Raw genomic sequence first — 14182 nt, 5'->3', positions numbered from 1 at the left:
TCCATAAATGGTGGTGTTGCCCATAGAAACCAATCAATTAATGTTAGACAGCATCTGATTGGTTGCAACAAGTAGTTTACTCCATCTTCTCTAGTCTAAGTAAGTATAAGGACCACAAGATTCCTATCTCTGTTGCAGAGGATACTGTATTTACAATTATATAAGTAAAAATAAGATTAATCACATACCTAGCCAGATTGAATTGTGGAATACTCCGTTCCTGATTCCCCATTCAAACGTTTCATCCAAGCGCAAGGCTATCAAAACGAGGAATATGAATTTTTTCATGTTTCAGCTATTTAAGAGGGATTTCTTCCAAGGAAACTACTCTTGCATCTCACAGAGCCTTTATAAACATCTGGTCACCAGATCTTTTAAAGCAAGATCTTTTTTTTTTTTTTTTCTGCCTACTGTGAGTTTAGTGAGCTTGCTCCAATTAAACCTACAGCTGTAGTATTTCACAATTAGAATGATGTCAGACTATATTTGTAGGGAGAGGATGACGATAATATAACCAATAGCAGGACTTCCCATGTGGTTATGACCAGCCGTACGCTGTGTGGGGGATTCATCAAAGGTTGCTTAAGCTGTTTCAACAGTCATTAACTTTTCTGTCTTTATTAGATATCCTTATTTCTGTATGTTTGGAGGGAAATATCTACAAAGAATATATATAACTTATTTAGATTGTAAGCTCTTGTGCTACCATGCTGAGGCTTCTAGTACTAAACAGAAAAAGATACAGTAAATTCTGATGTACACTTTAAGCATTAAAGCTGGGTACACACTAGACCAGTGGTTGGTTCTCAAACTTTTTTTCAATAATGGCGCTCTACAGTATCAGATTTTTTTTACAGCAAACAGTGAGGTTTGATACATCCCACCCATTATTTACTACTTGGCAGAGTATTTAATCCCGGGTCACAACTGTCAGATCATCCCGACAGTCATGACCCTGACAAGTTTTCATTTTGCTTGACCACAAATCAGTGGGAATCAATGTTCCGCCTGCTAATCGGTGAAAAGGGGGTGTGGCCACGCAAACAGCCATGGATTGTCGAGATCCGGCAGTGATCGCAACAATCTGCGGCCGTTCTCGGCAAAATGGCCCAACAGCTTTAAGAGTCGGGCCCGTTCTGTCAATCTGCCTCTTCAACAGCATTGAATAGGTGCCCGCCGCTATTCACCCATCGGAAATAATGGCAGGAATTGAATAGCCTCAGTGGATGGCCCCACGATATCTGGTTCTTCCCTTGGAGAAGGGACATTTTTCTGTTACTCCCCTGTGTAGCAACAAGGGAATGACTGGCATTCAGATGCTGTGTCTAAAGGGTTCTAACATGGAATACCATGTGTATGGGGCTCTACCATGGCATAATGTTTTAGGGGCTCAACTGTGGTATAATGTGCATAAGAAAGTCTACTATGGCATAATGGCACTCATCCTGATTAGTTCGGTCCCCCCCCCCCCCCCCCCGCATTTGCACGAAGAACCAATGTTTTTTTCTGTGCATGCGCATAATATTTTATGCACATATGCAGGTTTCCTTGGCCAACGGCTTTGGTGACTTGCATAGTCTTCTGTACACATCACCTCGCATGGTTGCAAGGGGAAATGGTGGCGGCGGGGGTGTGTGTGTGTGTGATTTCTCGGCGGAGAGAAATCACTGTGTCAACCAGAATCAGCCCCAATATGAATAAGGGCTCTACCGGGGCATAATGTGTATAAGGGCTCTACTATGGTATAATGTGTGTAAGGGGCTCTATCGTGGCATAATGTGTTTAAGGGGCTCTGCTATGGTGTAATGTGTATTAGGGGTACTACTGTGTGGCATAAAATATATAAGGGACACTACTGTGTGATGTAATGTGACTAACAGATACTACTGTACCTGTCCCTATTTGAAATAAAGGGGGAAGGGGGCATCAATTCTCTTTCTGGCACAGGACACCAACATGTCTAGTTATGGCACTGAATTGTACAGTGTTGTTATAATATAATGATTAGTCGTGGCAATACACTGCACAATTATCTGGGTGATATTGGCCAAATAATTATATAGATTATGCACATCATTAGGCAAATAGGGTCAATTATAGGAGTACAACAATGGGAGTTTTTTCCTTTTTTAAAGAAATTTATTTGATTTTCTAAAATTTCTTAAAGTGTTCTTTTAATAATGTTCAGTGAAATCTAACCCAGCTCTTCTTTGCCCTTGAACATTTTAAAATTACTTGTGAGCGTTATCTCTGGCTTTACTTCATGTAAGAACTGGATTGTAATTTGATTGAAGATATTGCCAGTGACAGAACACTACCAGTTTGTTGTTGGTAGTAGGTCCCACATAGATTTAATTTGGAACATACTGTACAGTAAAGCCCCGACACACTGGGCGACTTTTGTGTGAATGTTGCTCAGTTTCCTCATCTGACCGGCTTTCAGCATGATAGCCGCCCAGTGTGTGCAGGGCAGCGATGAGCAGTGAGCACTGCTGCACGCTACATCATCGCTGCCGACTCCACTCATCTGCTGGTTATACCAGCAGATGAGTGGCTATGAGGACAGCTTTGCATAGCGCTGCGCTATGGAAAGTCGTCCGCCCATGGCTGTCAGCGTCAGGCTGGGGGAAAGACACTCAGTGTGTATGCACTGAGCGGCTTTCCACCCAACGATGACAGCCATCATCACTGTCCATACACACTGGGCAAAATCTGAGTGTGTTTGGACCTTTTGGTTTATTCCTCTAAGGTCCATTAAAGCAGAAATCTCACATACTGTATATTTTGTTTAAATAGCAATTAAAGTACCTAAGCTTTCAGCGTGTCATGTAAAGGCAAGAGAGGGAGGGGGGTAGAATGAGCAACAGATGATTTTACATTACACTGACCAGTTAGAGCTCAGAGGGGCTTTCCTAAGCTTCTCTGTTCAATGCAATATTTCCGTTATTGCTATGGTAGTCCATGACAATGTAAAGAATATAATTAAAACAAAGTACTAATAACTGACTGAATAAATAAACCAGGGTAATTTGCTCTTATAACTAACTAAAGTGATTTTGTGAAAATATATACCTCATATATTCATATTCTTTGATCCATATATAACAGGGCGACTTCATACTGTATATTCTAAATACCTGTCATAATGTTGTTTAGAAATTCCAATTAATAAACCTTACAATAAAATAATAAGAATAATTTAGTTTTCGGATATGTAGTGAAAAGTCAGACTCAGACAGTGGCTAAAAGGTGAATATTGCACATACAAGAAGCACATTAACAATTTATGTTCAGGCAAGTACATAAACACATAACATACATTAAATTAGGATTATGTAATGGGTCATGAGAAGTGTTCACAGACAGATTGATTTGTTTAAATAAGAACCTACTGTAACTGGCTGGATGTTTTGATTAGTGCTTCCTCTTACAGTGATGGATTGTGGCATGTCTGACAAAGCTATTTACAAATGATATACTGGACCACCACACAGCTATACTGGGATGCATAAATTCATTCAAATTGAATGTATCATTACAGAGGAGTTTACTTAGGAAGACTCTGATTCAGAGGTGGATGCCATGCCAATGTTTCCTATCTGAGCGATGTTTTTAGGATGTATATGCATCACAGTTAATTTGTGATGGTGGACACAGTGAGAATTAAGGCCCATACACACTTGCCGACTTTGAGCTGAAAGCCGCTCAAAACAGCAAGTTTGAGCAGCTTTCAGTTCAAAGCCGCCCAATGCGTATGGCCTGGCGATGATCGATGAGGGGCAGTGCGCGCTCCTGTATCATCGCCGGGAAAGCCGTTCATCAGCTGGTTTACCAGCAGATGAGCAGGGTTTGAGGATGGCTTTGCATAGCGCTGCACTATGCAAAGCCATCCCCCCCCCCGCGCTGGCGGCGCAGCGCAGGGGAAAAGTCGCTCAGTGTGTATGCATCGAGTGGCTTTCCCCCCAGTGATGATACCGATCATCAATGTCCATGCACACTGGGCAAAGTCACCCAGTGTGTATGGACCTTTAGTCTTAACATTTTTTATTTTTTATAATGTTTTATAATTTGTTTGCTATAATGTTTCCTGCTGTTGGAAATCATTTAGCTATGCATCATTGAATCAGCGGTTCTTTAAGAGAGGAGGAGGCCCTCTAATGGTCTGGTGATATCTGTTGACGTCAGCCGCCTGCTCCCAGAAGGCAGGTGACTGCCCCAGTTTGGCAGGGAATGCCCAGCGTTTTTGTGGGTACATACAGGAAATGCCCCCCGCCCGTCTCCTGAATGCCCCCTCTTATGTAAGTCTCCGAAGCCAGCCGCAGTGAAGATCTGCACATGCGCATAAGCGATTCTGCACATGCGCAGGCCATAGGGGGTAAAGGGGCGGATAAACCAGGACTACCCCTTTATGTGTAAATGTGTTTATGTATGACCTGAGTGCATCGCCTTAATTGCTTTCTTCTTTTTGTTCCTTGGGGTTTGCTACCCTGTTACAGCAGCTTTGGCATAGATTTCTTGTGTGTACAATTATAAGTGAATATACCCCACCAGCACCAAGAGTGACTCTCTGTAGAGCTGGGATGGAGCTTATGATTTATAAAGTTCTGGTTTTTGTGGGCGGGATGATTGAAACTGGACAAGCTCTCCTTCTATAGGGATCAGACACATTATATATATGTTAAATTATACTGCACAGGGCTATGGTGTATTGCTGTTATTAATCTGGTACACTCAGGGCAGCTGAGAGGTATGCCTGCCCCGGTAAAATTTTGGAGGTGTGGCCTAATTGCAGGAGGCGTGACCACCTCACACGATTGAAAACACACTTTAAGGTCAAGGGGGAGTGTTATTGTCAAACCCCCCAGCAGCAGCAGCACATACTTACAGCATGTGCTGTGCTGACAGGCTCAGCATGAGCTGTCACCCTGTCATTGAGACGCTCATGCTGAGCCAACTGTCAGCACAGCACATGCTGTACGTATGTGCTGCTGCTGCCCGGGAGAGATGTAGGGGAAAGGGGGGGTAGGACCAGGGCCCCTGCCGGGCCCCTCCAGCAAGCCTGGGCCCGGGTAATTAGTACCTGCTCCCCCCCTCTCGGCAGCCCTGTGTACACTATCACTATTTACTATTGATATGTGTCATAGGGTCCAGTCCATGCACTCTCTAATGGTTAACCAAACCAATGTGGTGGCTGACCCCACCCCCTCTGGAGATTAGTCACACCCCTAAACATGGGCTCCTACCATTGCATTCCTCCGCTGGGCTCTTCATGCCTCAGTCTGACACTGATCAAGGTGTTCCTGAGATGAGCTTTAAAAATGCAGCGTTCAATACAGTTATCCCTCTTTATAATAATTGTTCTACCCCCTTGTTCTCAAGTTCTCCCCTAGTCTAACTTCTGGTTAATAATATATAAATGCTGAAAAGCAGATGGGCATCAGGAACTGATGCCATTCACAATTTATCTAGTGCTCTCACGTTGCTTAACAGTAGCCTTCAGAACAGAGAACTCTCTAATCAAGCTCTTGTGTAACTTAGAGAAATACGGCTTATGATTATCAGACAGATGTTACCAGCGCCAGAGGAAGCCACATAATCAGTTTGTGTTTGAAGTTCAAAGGCTAAAATGCTACAAATTATACAATTACTTAAACGGCAAATACATAACTTTTTTCATGTATTGAAAGATGTACAGTACTTCCTACAACACAAAGGAGCAGTAAAGTATATGGCTGTATGGCTGTAAGTTAATGTGACATTTCAGGATACAGCATATGTTTTTAAACATAGCGAAGGTCTGTCACACTGCTTACTGTACATCTGCAGTGACAAACATTTAATACCCCTTTCCCATTGCAAATATCAGGTTGCATCCAACATTTGGACATGGGTCAATCCCAGGAGCATTTGTAAGGTGAAGCTCTCCTCAGTGACCCAGCATCTAGCCGAGATGCTGACATCACACGGGGGCGGGGCAGAGCGGCGGCGTGTCATTTGGTGGCGGGGGAGGAGGCAGCACTTGGAGCTGACGCTGCCTATTCCTATATTGTGAACGGGACCCAGGTCGCTCAACCCAGGTTAACCGTTTACACTGCCCAGCAACCTGGGTCCGACTCCGTTAAAACCCTTCTTTTAACCTGGATCAGAATACCAGGTTGATATATAGATAGATAGATAGATAGATAGATAGATAGATGAAAATCATTCTCTGAACAAAATCAAGTTATCAAGCAACGTGATTTAATTTTTATCGCACTCTGGGGGTTATTCTGGTTGATTCACAAATTTGCATGTTTGCAAGTCCACCAAACCCTGCCTTGCGAATGGGTGGCTGCCGCCACCCATTCACAAGTGTGATTCGCGCTCAGTGCATGCGAATGGATGTTACACTAAAGATGTGGAAGGTGCACGCATATGTAAGGTTGCTCTGAGCCCCCCACCCATGAAATGCTGGGCATTCCCATATGCTAATGGAGCTGTCCGCCACACACCGCCCCACTGTCCTGGGTGTCCAGTCTGTTCGCCGGTGGTGCACGCACCCTGCGTATGCACATGCGCAGAAATACATACATACATACAATCACAGTTAGGGGGTCAGGTGGCTTCATAAGAAGTCACTAAAACAGCTTCACGCACCGCGAATTTCCCCGCATGCATGCGAATGGATGTTTAGCTTGCAAGCTCGGAGATCTAAATCTGTCTCTGCTGGCCTTAGATCTGTGGTGCCCTGTACTGGAAGAGGGCGGGCAGCTGACATCCGCTGACGTCAGCTGCTCATCCCAGCACCTGCGTCACCGGTGAATTTCCATGGCAACACCCAGCATTTTCATGGGAACGCCCATAAAACGCTGGGCGTTCCCATGGGTGCAACCAGGGCCCTCTCCCCCCAACTGCACTGCTGTGTGCGAGCGGCCGGTAAATTATCAATTTGTTGTGCCACTTCGCGCAAAGAGGCTGTACATGCGCATAATTGCTTATGCGCATGCGCAGCCTCTAATAAATCGCTCCTCTGTGTGAATGCACCTCCTTACTGTATATGAAGAAGACTAGCTTGTCTTTAGCAGTGGAAGGGTTAATAAATAGTACCTATAAAAAAAATGACCCCAACTATTTTTTAGCAATAGGTTGTTCATTTTTACTGCTGTAGAGTAGGAAAGTATAATGCTTAAAAGTTGTCGCATTTTGTATAGAATTAACTTACACTAAGAGTATAACCCAGGTGGTGTCCAGTGGCTAAAGTGGGCAGTGGTAGCACAGAAGGCAGAAGATATGGGTGCAGTATTAACAGGGTTGACCTTGGAATAACCCAGGCCCAAGGTGCGGTGGTTAGAAAGACTTAAGAAGTGCAGAACAATTATACATTCATGGTGTTACAGTAGCTCTGTTGAGTGTAGAAATAAGTCAGTGACACATTGCTGATTTCTACAATCTGGTCTAGTCTATGATTGGTCTTGCAGCTACTTTCCAGAAGGCAATCTGCCAGTACATGACTGTGAAGTCTAATCATGAAATCACCGATAACAGTAAAAAGGAGTCATGGACATTTAGAGAAGTTACATACAGTATGTGTTCCCCTCCCGGAAAAAAACATTAAAATACTCATAACAATAGCGTACTTATGCCATTATGTTGAGCCCGGCATAAGTGTAAGACCCTGGGGACAGTGTAAGAAAGGAGAGGGGGAACGCGTGCGGGCTCCGAGCTGGCCCTTCCCTATGTTGAAGAAGACTATGGGGGTATTAAATCCTGCCCAATTTTTCCGGCAAGTGAAAATATCTGCCAAAAAAGATTTTGACGGCCTTAGATTCGACTATCCAGCGCCCATTTTGGACGATGCAGATTTGACTGTTTAAAAAGTCGAATCAACACATTCAATAGTCTACGCTCTAAACAAAGGGTGCAGCCCTACCACAAGAGATAGTCACCTCACTATCAAAACAGTAATGCACAAAAAAAAAATATAGGGTAAGGCGCTCCCACTTGGGGTATAAAGGGTTAAAAATTATGTAAATGTCCCTTTTCTTCTTTTCCGATGTCACAAACCTTGGGGTTCAAGTACCTCAAACAAAACACAAAGAAATCGCACTTCTCATAGTGTAGATAATATTAAAAAAATATATATTATAATATTTTTTAGCTTAATAAATTTACTTCGTACCAGAGATGAGCCTTCACTTAGGCCACAAGATATTTTGTGTGTTTTTGTCTGATACTCCAGTCACAGATATTCCTCTTCCAAACTATTTTTATATACCTCGGATTAAAATGAAATGCTCCACATAGTGTAAATATGTAAACATTTCTTAAGGCAACACTATATAGGGCATATCTGCACTATATAGTGTAAATTGTGCCCCTCTGGCATGCCGTGAGATGCGAGTCCCAATGCGATCTGATCGCGTCAGGACTCGCATCTCACAGCAGCATCTGCCGTGTGTACACACCTTAAGTAAATATAAAAAGTTAAAATGCCGACTGGCATAGTTCCGATAAAGGCTATTCCTGTCACTCAAACATAAGGGAAGTGTGTCATGGAGAGGTCCCGTGTCTTTGCAAAGGTCCACTTCCCAGAAATAGCTCCAAGATGTTATGGCAGAAGGTCCAGTTCCACAGTCACTATGTACAGGTACTGTAGTCCTCTCCAACGCGTTTCTGCTTAGTAATAAGCCTTCCTCAGGGTGTATAACATGTGCTGGGTGTTTGGGTTTTTATACCCAGCATGCCTATTACTCCTCCCTTTTGCATCTCTCTTGGGAGATTTGTACAGAGGTTTGTTCTGCGCATGCGCTAGTCCCGGCGCCTATCATCATAGTACATGTGCCGAAAACACTGCACCTGTGTGTGGCGGGGACCAGGAGGAGCGGCGGTGGCAGGAGGGGTGCCTGCAGTGCGGCCTGCAGCAGCAACTCTCCTGCCAAAAGATACGAGCATCCACTGGTTAGTTCGGTACTTATGTAATATCTGTGCGCCTGATTTTTTGATTGTATGCCTTAACTTAAGGAATACAATCAGATGCGATGGACCCGATTTTTTCGGAAAAATCGGGTCCATCGCATCGCATGCAACCAAATCACATGCAATGCGATGCGATCGACCCAATTTTTACATAGGATCCAATGTTAAATGGTCCCTGAGACCTGATTTAACATTGGGTCCAATGTTAAATGCCCCCCAGACCCCATTTTTTATTGTATACCGACCCTGTTCATACCCCCACTATCCAAGTGGGCATGGAGTTGATTTTATATCGTGTGCCGACCGCAGGGAGCCACCGAGCCCGAAGCGTGGCGAGTGCAGCAGATTACTTAACATGTATTCCGCATCCCCTCGCGGGGCTCGCTGCGCTTGCCATGCTTCGGGCTTGGTGGCTCGCTGCGCTCGCCACACTATATAAGGTCAACTCCATGCCCACTTGGATAGTGGGGGTATGAACAGGGTGGGTATACAATAAAAAATGGGGTCTGGGGGCATTTAACATTGGACCCAATGTAAAATCGGGTCTCAGGGACCATTTAACATTGGACCCGATAAAAAAATCGGGAGCCCAGATAATACATAAGTACCGTTAGTTCTTAATATTTCTTATGGGCCTGATTCAGACCTGGTTGCTGGGCTGCGAGTGTTAGGAGTCCAGCAAGCAGGTAAATATTACATAGGCCGTGGGGAGAAGGAAGCCGCTGATTATTTCTGAGGAACTCCCAGAAAATGCTGTGTTACTGCCCCCAAAACACCCCCAGTCAATCCCCCTGTGAGCAGCCAGTAAGCACTGTTTACTGCAACCATACCTCATTTGGTTGATACTAGTACTTACTGCTAAATTCTACAGTCACTACTTGTGAATGGAAATGTAGCCAGACCCTTGTAAAAGGTTATGCTTATAAGGTTTACAAAAATGTCTGAGATATTTTCTGTCCAGACGTCTCCTTTCTCTGTAATCCCCAGAATGAGCAATTTCCATTTTCTCATTCCCTGACTCAAGGATCCGCACGACATACTGTACAGTAACAATGATAAAGATTTTTAAGACATGCGTGAGATCACACTTTTCTCCAAGCAGAACCCACCCTTTAACTAGAGAGATACATGTCTCAGACCTGGTTTGAAACGATGGAACAACTTGGCAATCGGAACAGTCTATGCTAAATTGTGACAGCTGCACATACGGTAATTGTTTGACCTTGAAATGGGGCAACATAAATCATAAAAAAGAAATGACTGTTAAAATGAAAGGAACATGTGGAAATGAGAAATAAAATATTCACCTATTTTACTGGAATAGATTTTCTTGGAAATAGAAAAGATGCTTTTAATTTAGTTTGATGACTGTGCAGATTTTTCTTAAATTCTTAAAGATATCTATCTACTGTATCTATCTATCTATCGATCTATCTATCTATCTATCTATCTATCTATCTATCTATCTATCTATCTATCTATCTATCTATCTATCTATCTATCTATCTATCTATCTATCGCATAGCCCCTAATATTTATTTATTGATGTTATAGTGAGTTGTTGTATTAGAGGGCAGTTGTTTTGATTGCAATGTGTCATATTACCCCCGCTCTCTTATATGCTGTGTACACATGGTCCAATTTCAACATGGGATCGGCATCGGATCAACATCGGATGCAGATCGCAAGGGTTTTAACCCTTGCGATCCAGATCCGATCCCGATGCGCGTTCACGTATCGGAAGCCAGAAAGTCTTGGCTGCCTTGTCTATATAGTGCAGATCTGCACTATATAGTCAAGATAGGATGCAAATCGGATGTGCCTTAAGATCCTATCCACGATCCAATCTGATCAGATCGTGGATAGGATCTTAAGGCACATCTAACGTGTGTACACACCATTAGTTTGGCAGGTCTCTTGCTCCTCCCTTTTTCCACACCACAGCAGAAAGGCAAATACAGAGTATAAGCCAGTTCAAATATGTGCAAACAGGATTTTGCATTTATTATTATTAAAGTCTCCACCTAGGTTGTTAAGGTGGGTCTCCTTACTTAAATTATTATTAGTTATATTATTCTTATATAAAATATAGTACAGATTTAGAAAACATAATACAATAATAGATGTAATCGCTTTCACAATGTTTAAGTTCCACAGAGTCAAGTACCCATCCATGATTATAACTAACACTCTATACCAGGCATGTCCAAACTGTGGCTCTCCAGCTGTTGTGAAACTACACATCCCAGCATGCCTTGCCATAGTTTTAGCATTCCCTAATAGTAAAACTGTGGTAAGGCATGATGTAGTTTCCTAACAGCCATAGTTTGGACATGCCTGCTCTATACATAATATTTATAAATACAAGCCTAAAGAACTATTCATGTTTTCTGCAAAACTATTAACTTCAAGAACATATCTTTTTAAGAAAGATTTCTGGCACCTACAGGGACTCCACTCGGTTCATCAGTTTTTGGTAGCAGACCAGTCTACGGTTCTAGACCTGTCTTGTCTGGGAGAACAATATCCCCAACTCAGGGCTGACTTTTTGTATGGGCTTAATGGGCACTTGCCCAGGGGTCCCAGGTGTATAAGGGCCCTATGCTGATAGCTGAGGATCCTCTTTTTCCAGGGATACCAGAATTTTGAAAATCGGCCCTGGGAAACTGGAGATATCCAACTTCAAAGCAGCAGTCCACATCCGACCTGTTAATTACACTTCCCAGTCATATTTCTCAGGTTCTCTCTGACTTAGAGTTTTTCTGAGTATTTGCCAAAAGCTGGGACTCTCCCCTTTCTGACGACACTAGCGGCTTGTCTCTTCCAGCAGTCGGTCCCTGCTCTAGCTCCAAACGTCTGGTGTACAGTTTTATATTTTTGTCAGTGGATTGCTGTGGCTCCTGATCTCTGATCCCCAAGTCCCCAGATTCCCCAGCACCTCCTGAAAGTTGGGACTCTAGGTTTTTATACTATTGAAGGCTAAGAAATCTATTTCCAGATAATGGCAATATCTGCGTCAAACAAGCTGCCCTTCCACCGGAAAATGATGAATATTAAGCCCACTCCATTATCCAACCCCCCCCCCCCGCGTATAAAACACCCCCTACCTCCCGTGAAGTCATTTACAAGGGACCCTTCATTCAGCTTAGTGCCCCCTTCCACACGTTAGTGTTCACCCTTTCACCACCTGTGCAGTAAAGGAGTAATTAGCAGAAGTTACTGCTCCAGGTCCTACATGTTGAGTGGAAGATAGAGCACCCCCTGCCACCCGTGGGGCATCTAAGCTGCTGCTGATAGCACCCCCCACCCCCAGGAGGGGAGAATGGGTAAGGGCCCCAGTGTATTGCTTTGCCCAGGGGCCCTGCCCCAACTTAACATACCTCTTTTTACGTATTTTCAATCCTGCAGCTATATTTTACAACTTATTCCCAGACTCTCCACAGATAAGACTTTTGACACTATGGTAATTAACCATAAGAGAGGTCCCATACTCACTTCTTTACTATATTATTACATTCGCACACAATTAGATTCCCCATGTGTCACCACTGGTCCAGTTAGATGGTGTGAGAACTTCCCAGACCTTTCAGTACATTCCATTATTAAGTCATTGGTTTTACTGAATAAGAAACTCATTTCAGGTCTCCTTTATGAAGATGCAATTTAAAATATTACATAGGGCCTATTATACACCTAAATTTCGCTATGTCATTGGTGTCTCTCAAAACTCTACTTGTTTTAAATGTTCGCTTCCAGAGGCAGACATGTATCACTGTTTTTGGGACTGTAATAAAGTACATTTATTTTGGATGGAAAAACAACATTATATTAATAACACTTTACGAATACCAAGTCTCTTTTAAGCATTTTGGAACATTTACCCCCCCCCCCCCTACTAATTCTATAACGATGCCCAAAACTGCCTGAATTGTGAGGTGGCCCAAAAAACTATACTTTCAAGATGGATACACAAAGCCCCACTGTCTTTACATCTTATGCTTGCTAGATTACAATTTATTTTTCAAATGGACTGGGTTGAATGTTCAGTTGGCATAGAGTCGAGAGCATCAAAATTTTCCGATACTTGGCTACCATACGTCCTCCCTTTTAAGTTCACATGAAAACTTTCATAATTACTAATTACATTGCCTCTGAACAGTTCTACACTGATGCTTGTGATGCCGTGTCTCCCCTGCCTTACTGTAGCAAGAAATGTCGTGGTATTGATCCTGGTTGACTATGTAACCATGAAAAACTGCCATGCAAATGCCTATGTCAAGACCAAATGTTTATATATATGTATCATATATATTTCAATAACATAAAATATTTAAAAAAAAAGAGAGAAAGATTTCTATTTACGATTTTTTTTGGCGTATTCTTATTTTCGCCATTTACTATGCCAAAATTATGATTATTCGTATTCATATTGATGGGACATTCGTATTTGTATTTACAAATACGAATGAAACACCATCGACAGAATACGAATAGGAATCACCATTCAAAAGAATGGTGATTCCTAATTTACTAACCGGCCGATTTTTAAAGCGCTATTGGCCGGCTTGCGGCCTAGCGGCTCCTGATTGGCAAGCCGGCCAATAGCGCTATTCGGGGGGCGGAGCTGCACGATCTAAACAAACACATCGTGCGGCTCCTGCTCAGTCCATCTGGGTTCGCGTACTGTCGGTTTGTTATTTTGCCAAGACGCCGGGGATGCCTACATGGAAAGAAGAGGATGTGATCTTCGCCGGAGGACACTAGTAAGTATAATTTCCTTTCACAGATACCCATATGGATTTTAACGGACACCGGACCAGGACACCAGAACCCCGGGCCAGGACCCCAGGACACCGGACCCCCGGACACCGGACCCAGGGACCTACCTACGGGCTCAAGATAGGTAAGTATCAGTATGTGGGGTTTTGGATGTGAATCCACAAACTGGTCTGCGCTGTTGTTTGAGCGGCCCAATATGGTATATAACTGTGGGGGTTGCTAGAAAGCAGGATATATCGGGCGCTTGTAAAAAAATAATAAATAAAGAATAAAAAAGAATTTTGCAAAACGGAGATTTTTTGCGGTGGAGAGGGATAGGAATGAGAGAGATAAAGTCATCCGGATGGTTGCTGAGATTATTATTGGGGGTGCTGTTTGGAAAAGGCAAATGGAAATAAATGGAAGAAGGGGATAAGAGTGTAGCAATGAATAAAGAATAGAGATTGAA

At 43.1% G+C, this 14182-nt stretch overlaps 1 protein-coding gene across 1 annotated transcript in view; it reads right to left on the bottom strand.

Moving 5' to 3' along the window:
* TNFAIP6 (TNF alpha induced protein 6) overlaps positions 1–288 on the bottom strand; it is a 28726-nt gene extending 28438 nt beyond the window's left edge. The window contains exon 1 of the mRNA XM_083155042.1: positions 189–288. Coding sequence (XP_083011168.1) covers positions 189–288 — 100 coding nt within the window. The remainder of the gene's footprint in view (positions 1–188) is intronic.
* Positions 289–14182: the final 13894 nt, after the last annotated feature.

This window comes from Crinia signifera, chromosome 7 (genome assembly GCF_055691185.1).
Source record: "Crinia signifera chromosome 7, ASM5569118v1, whole genome shotgun sequence".
NCBI lineage: Eukaryota > Metazoa > Chordata > Amphibia > Anura > Myobatrachidae > Crinia > Crinia signifera.
The sequence above is the reverse complement of the archived record's forward strand: the minus strand, read 5'-3'. Positions and strand labels throughout refer to the sequence as shown.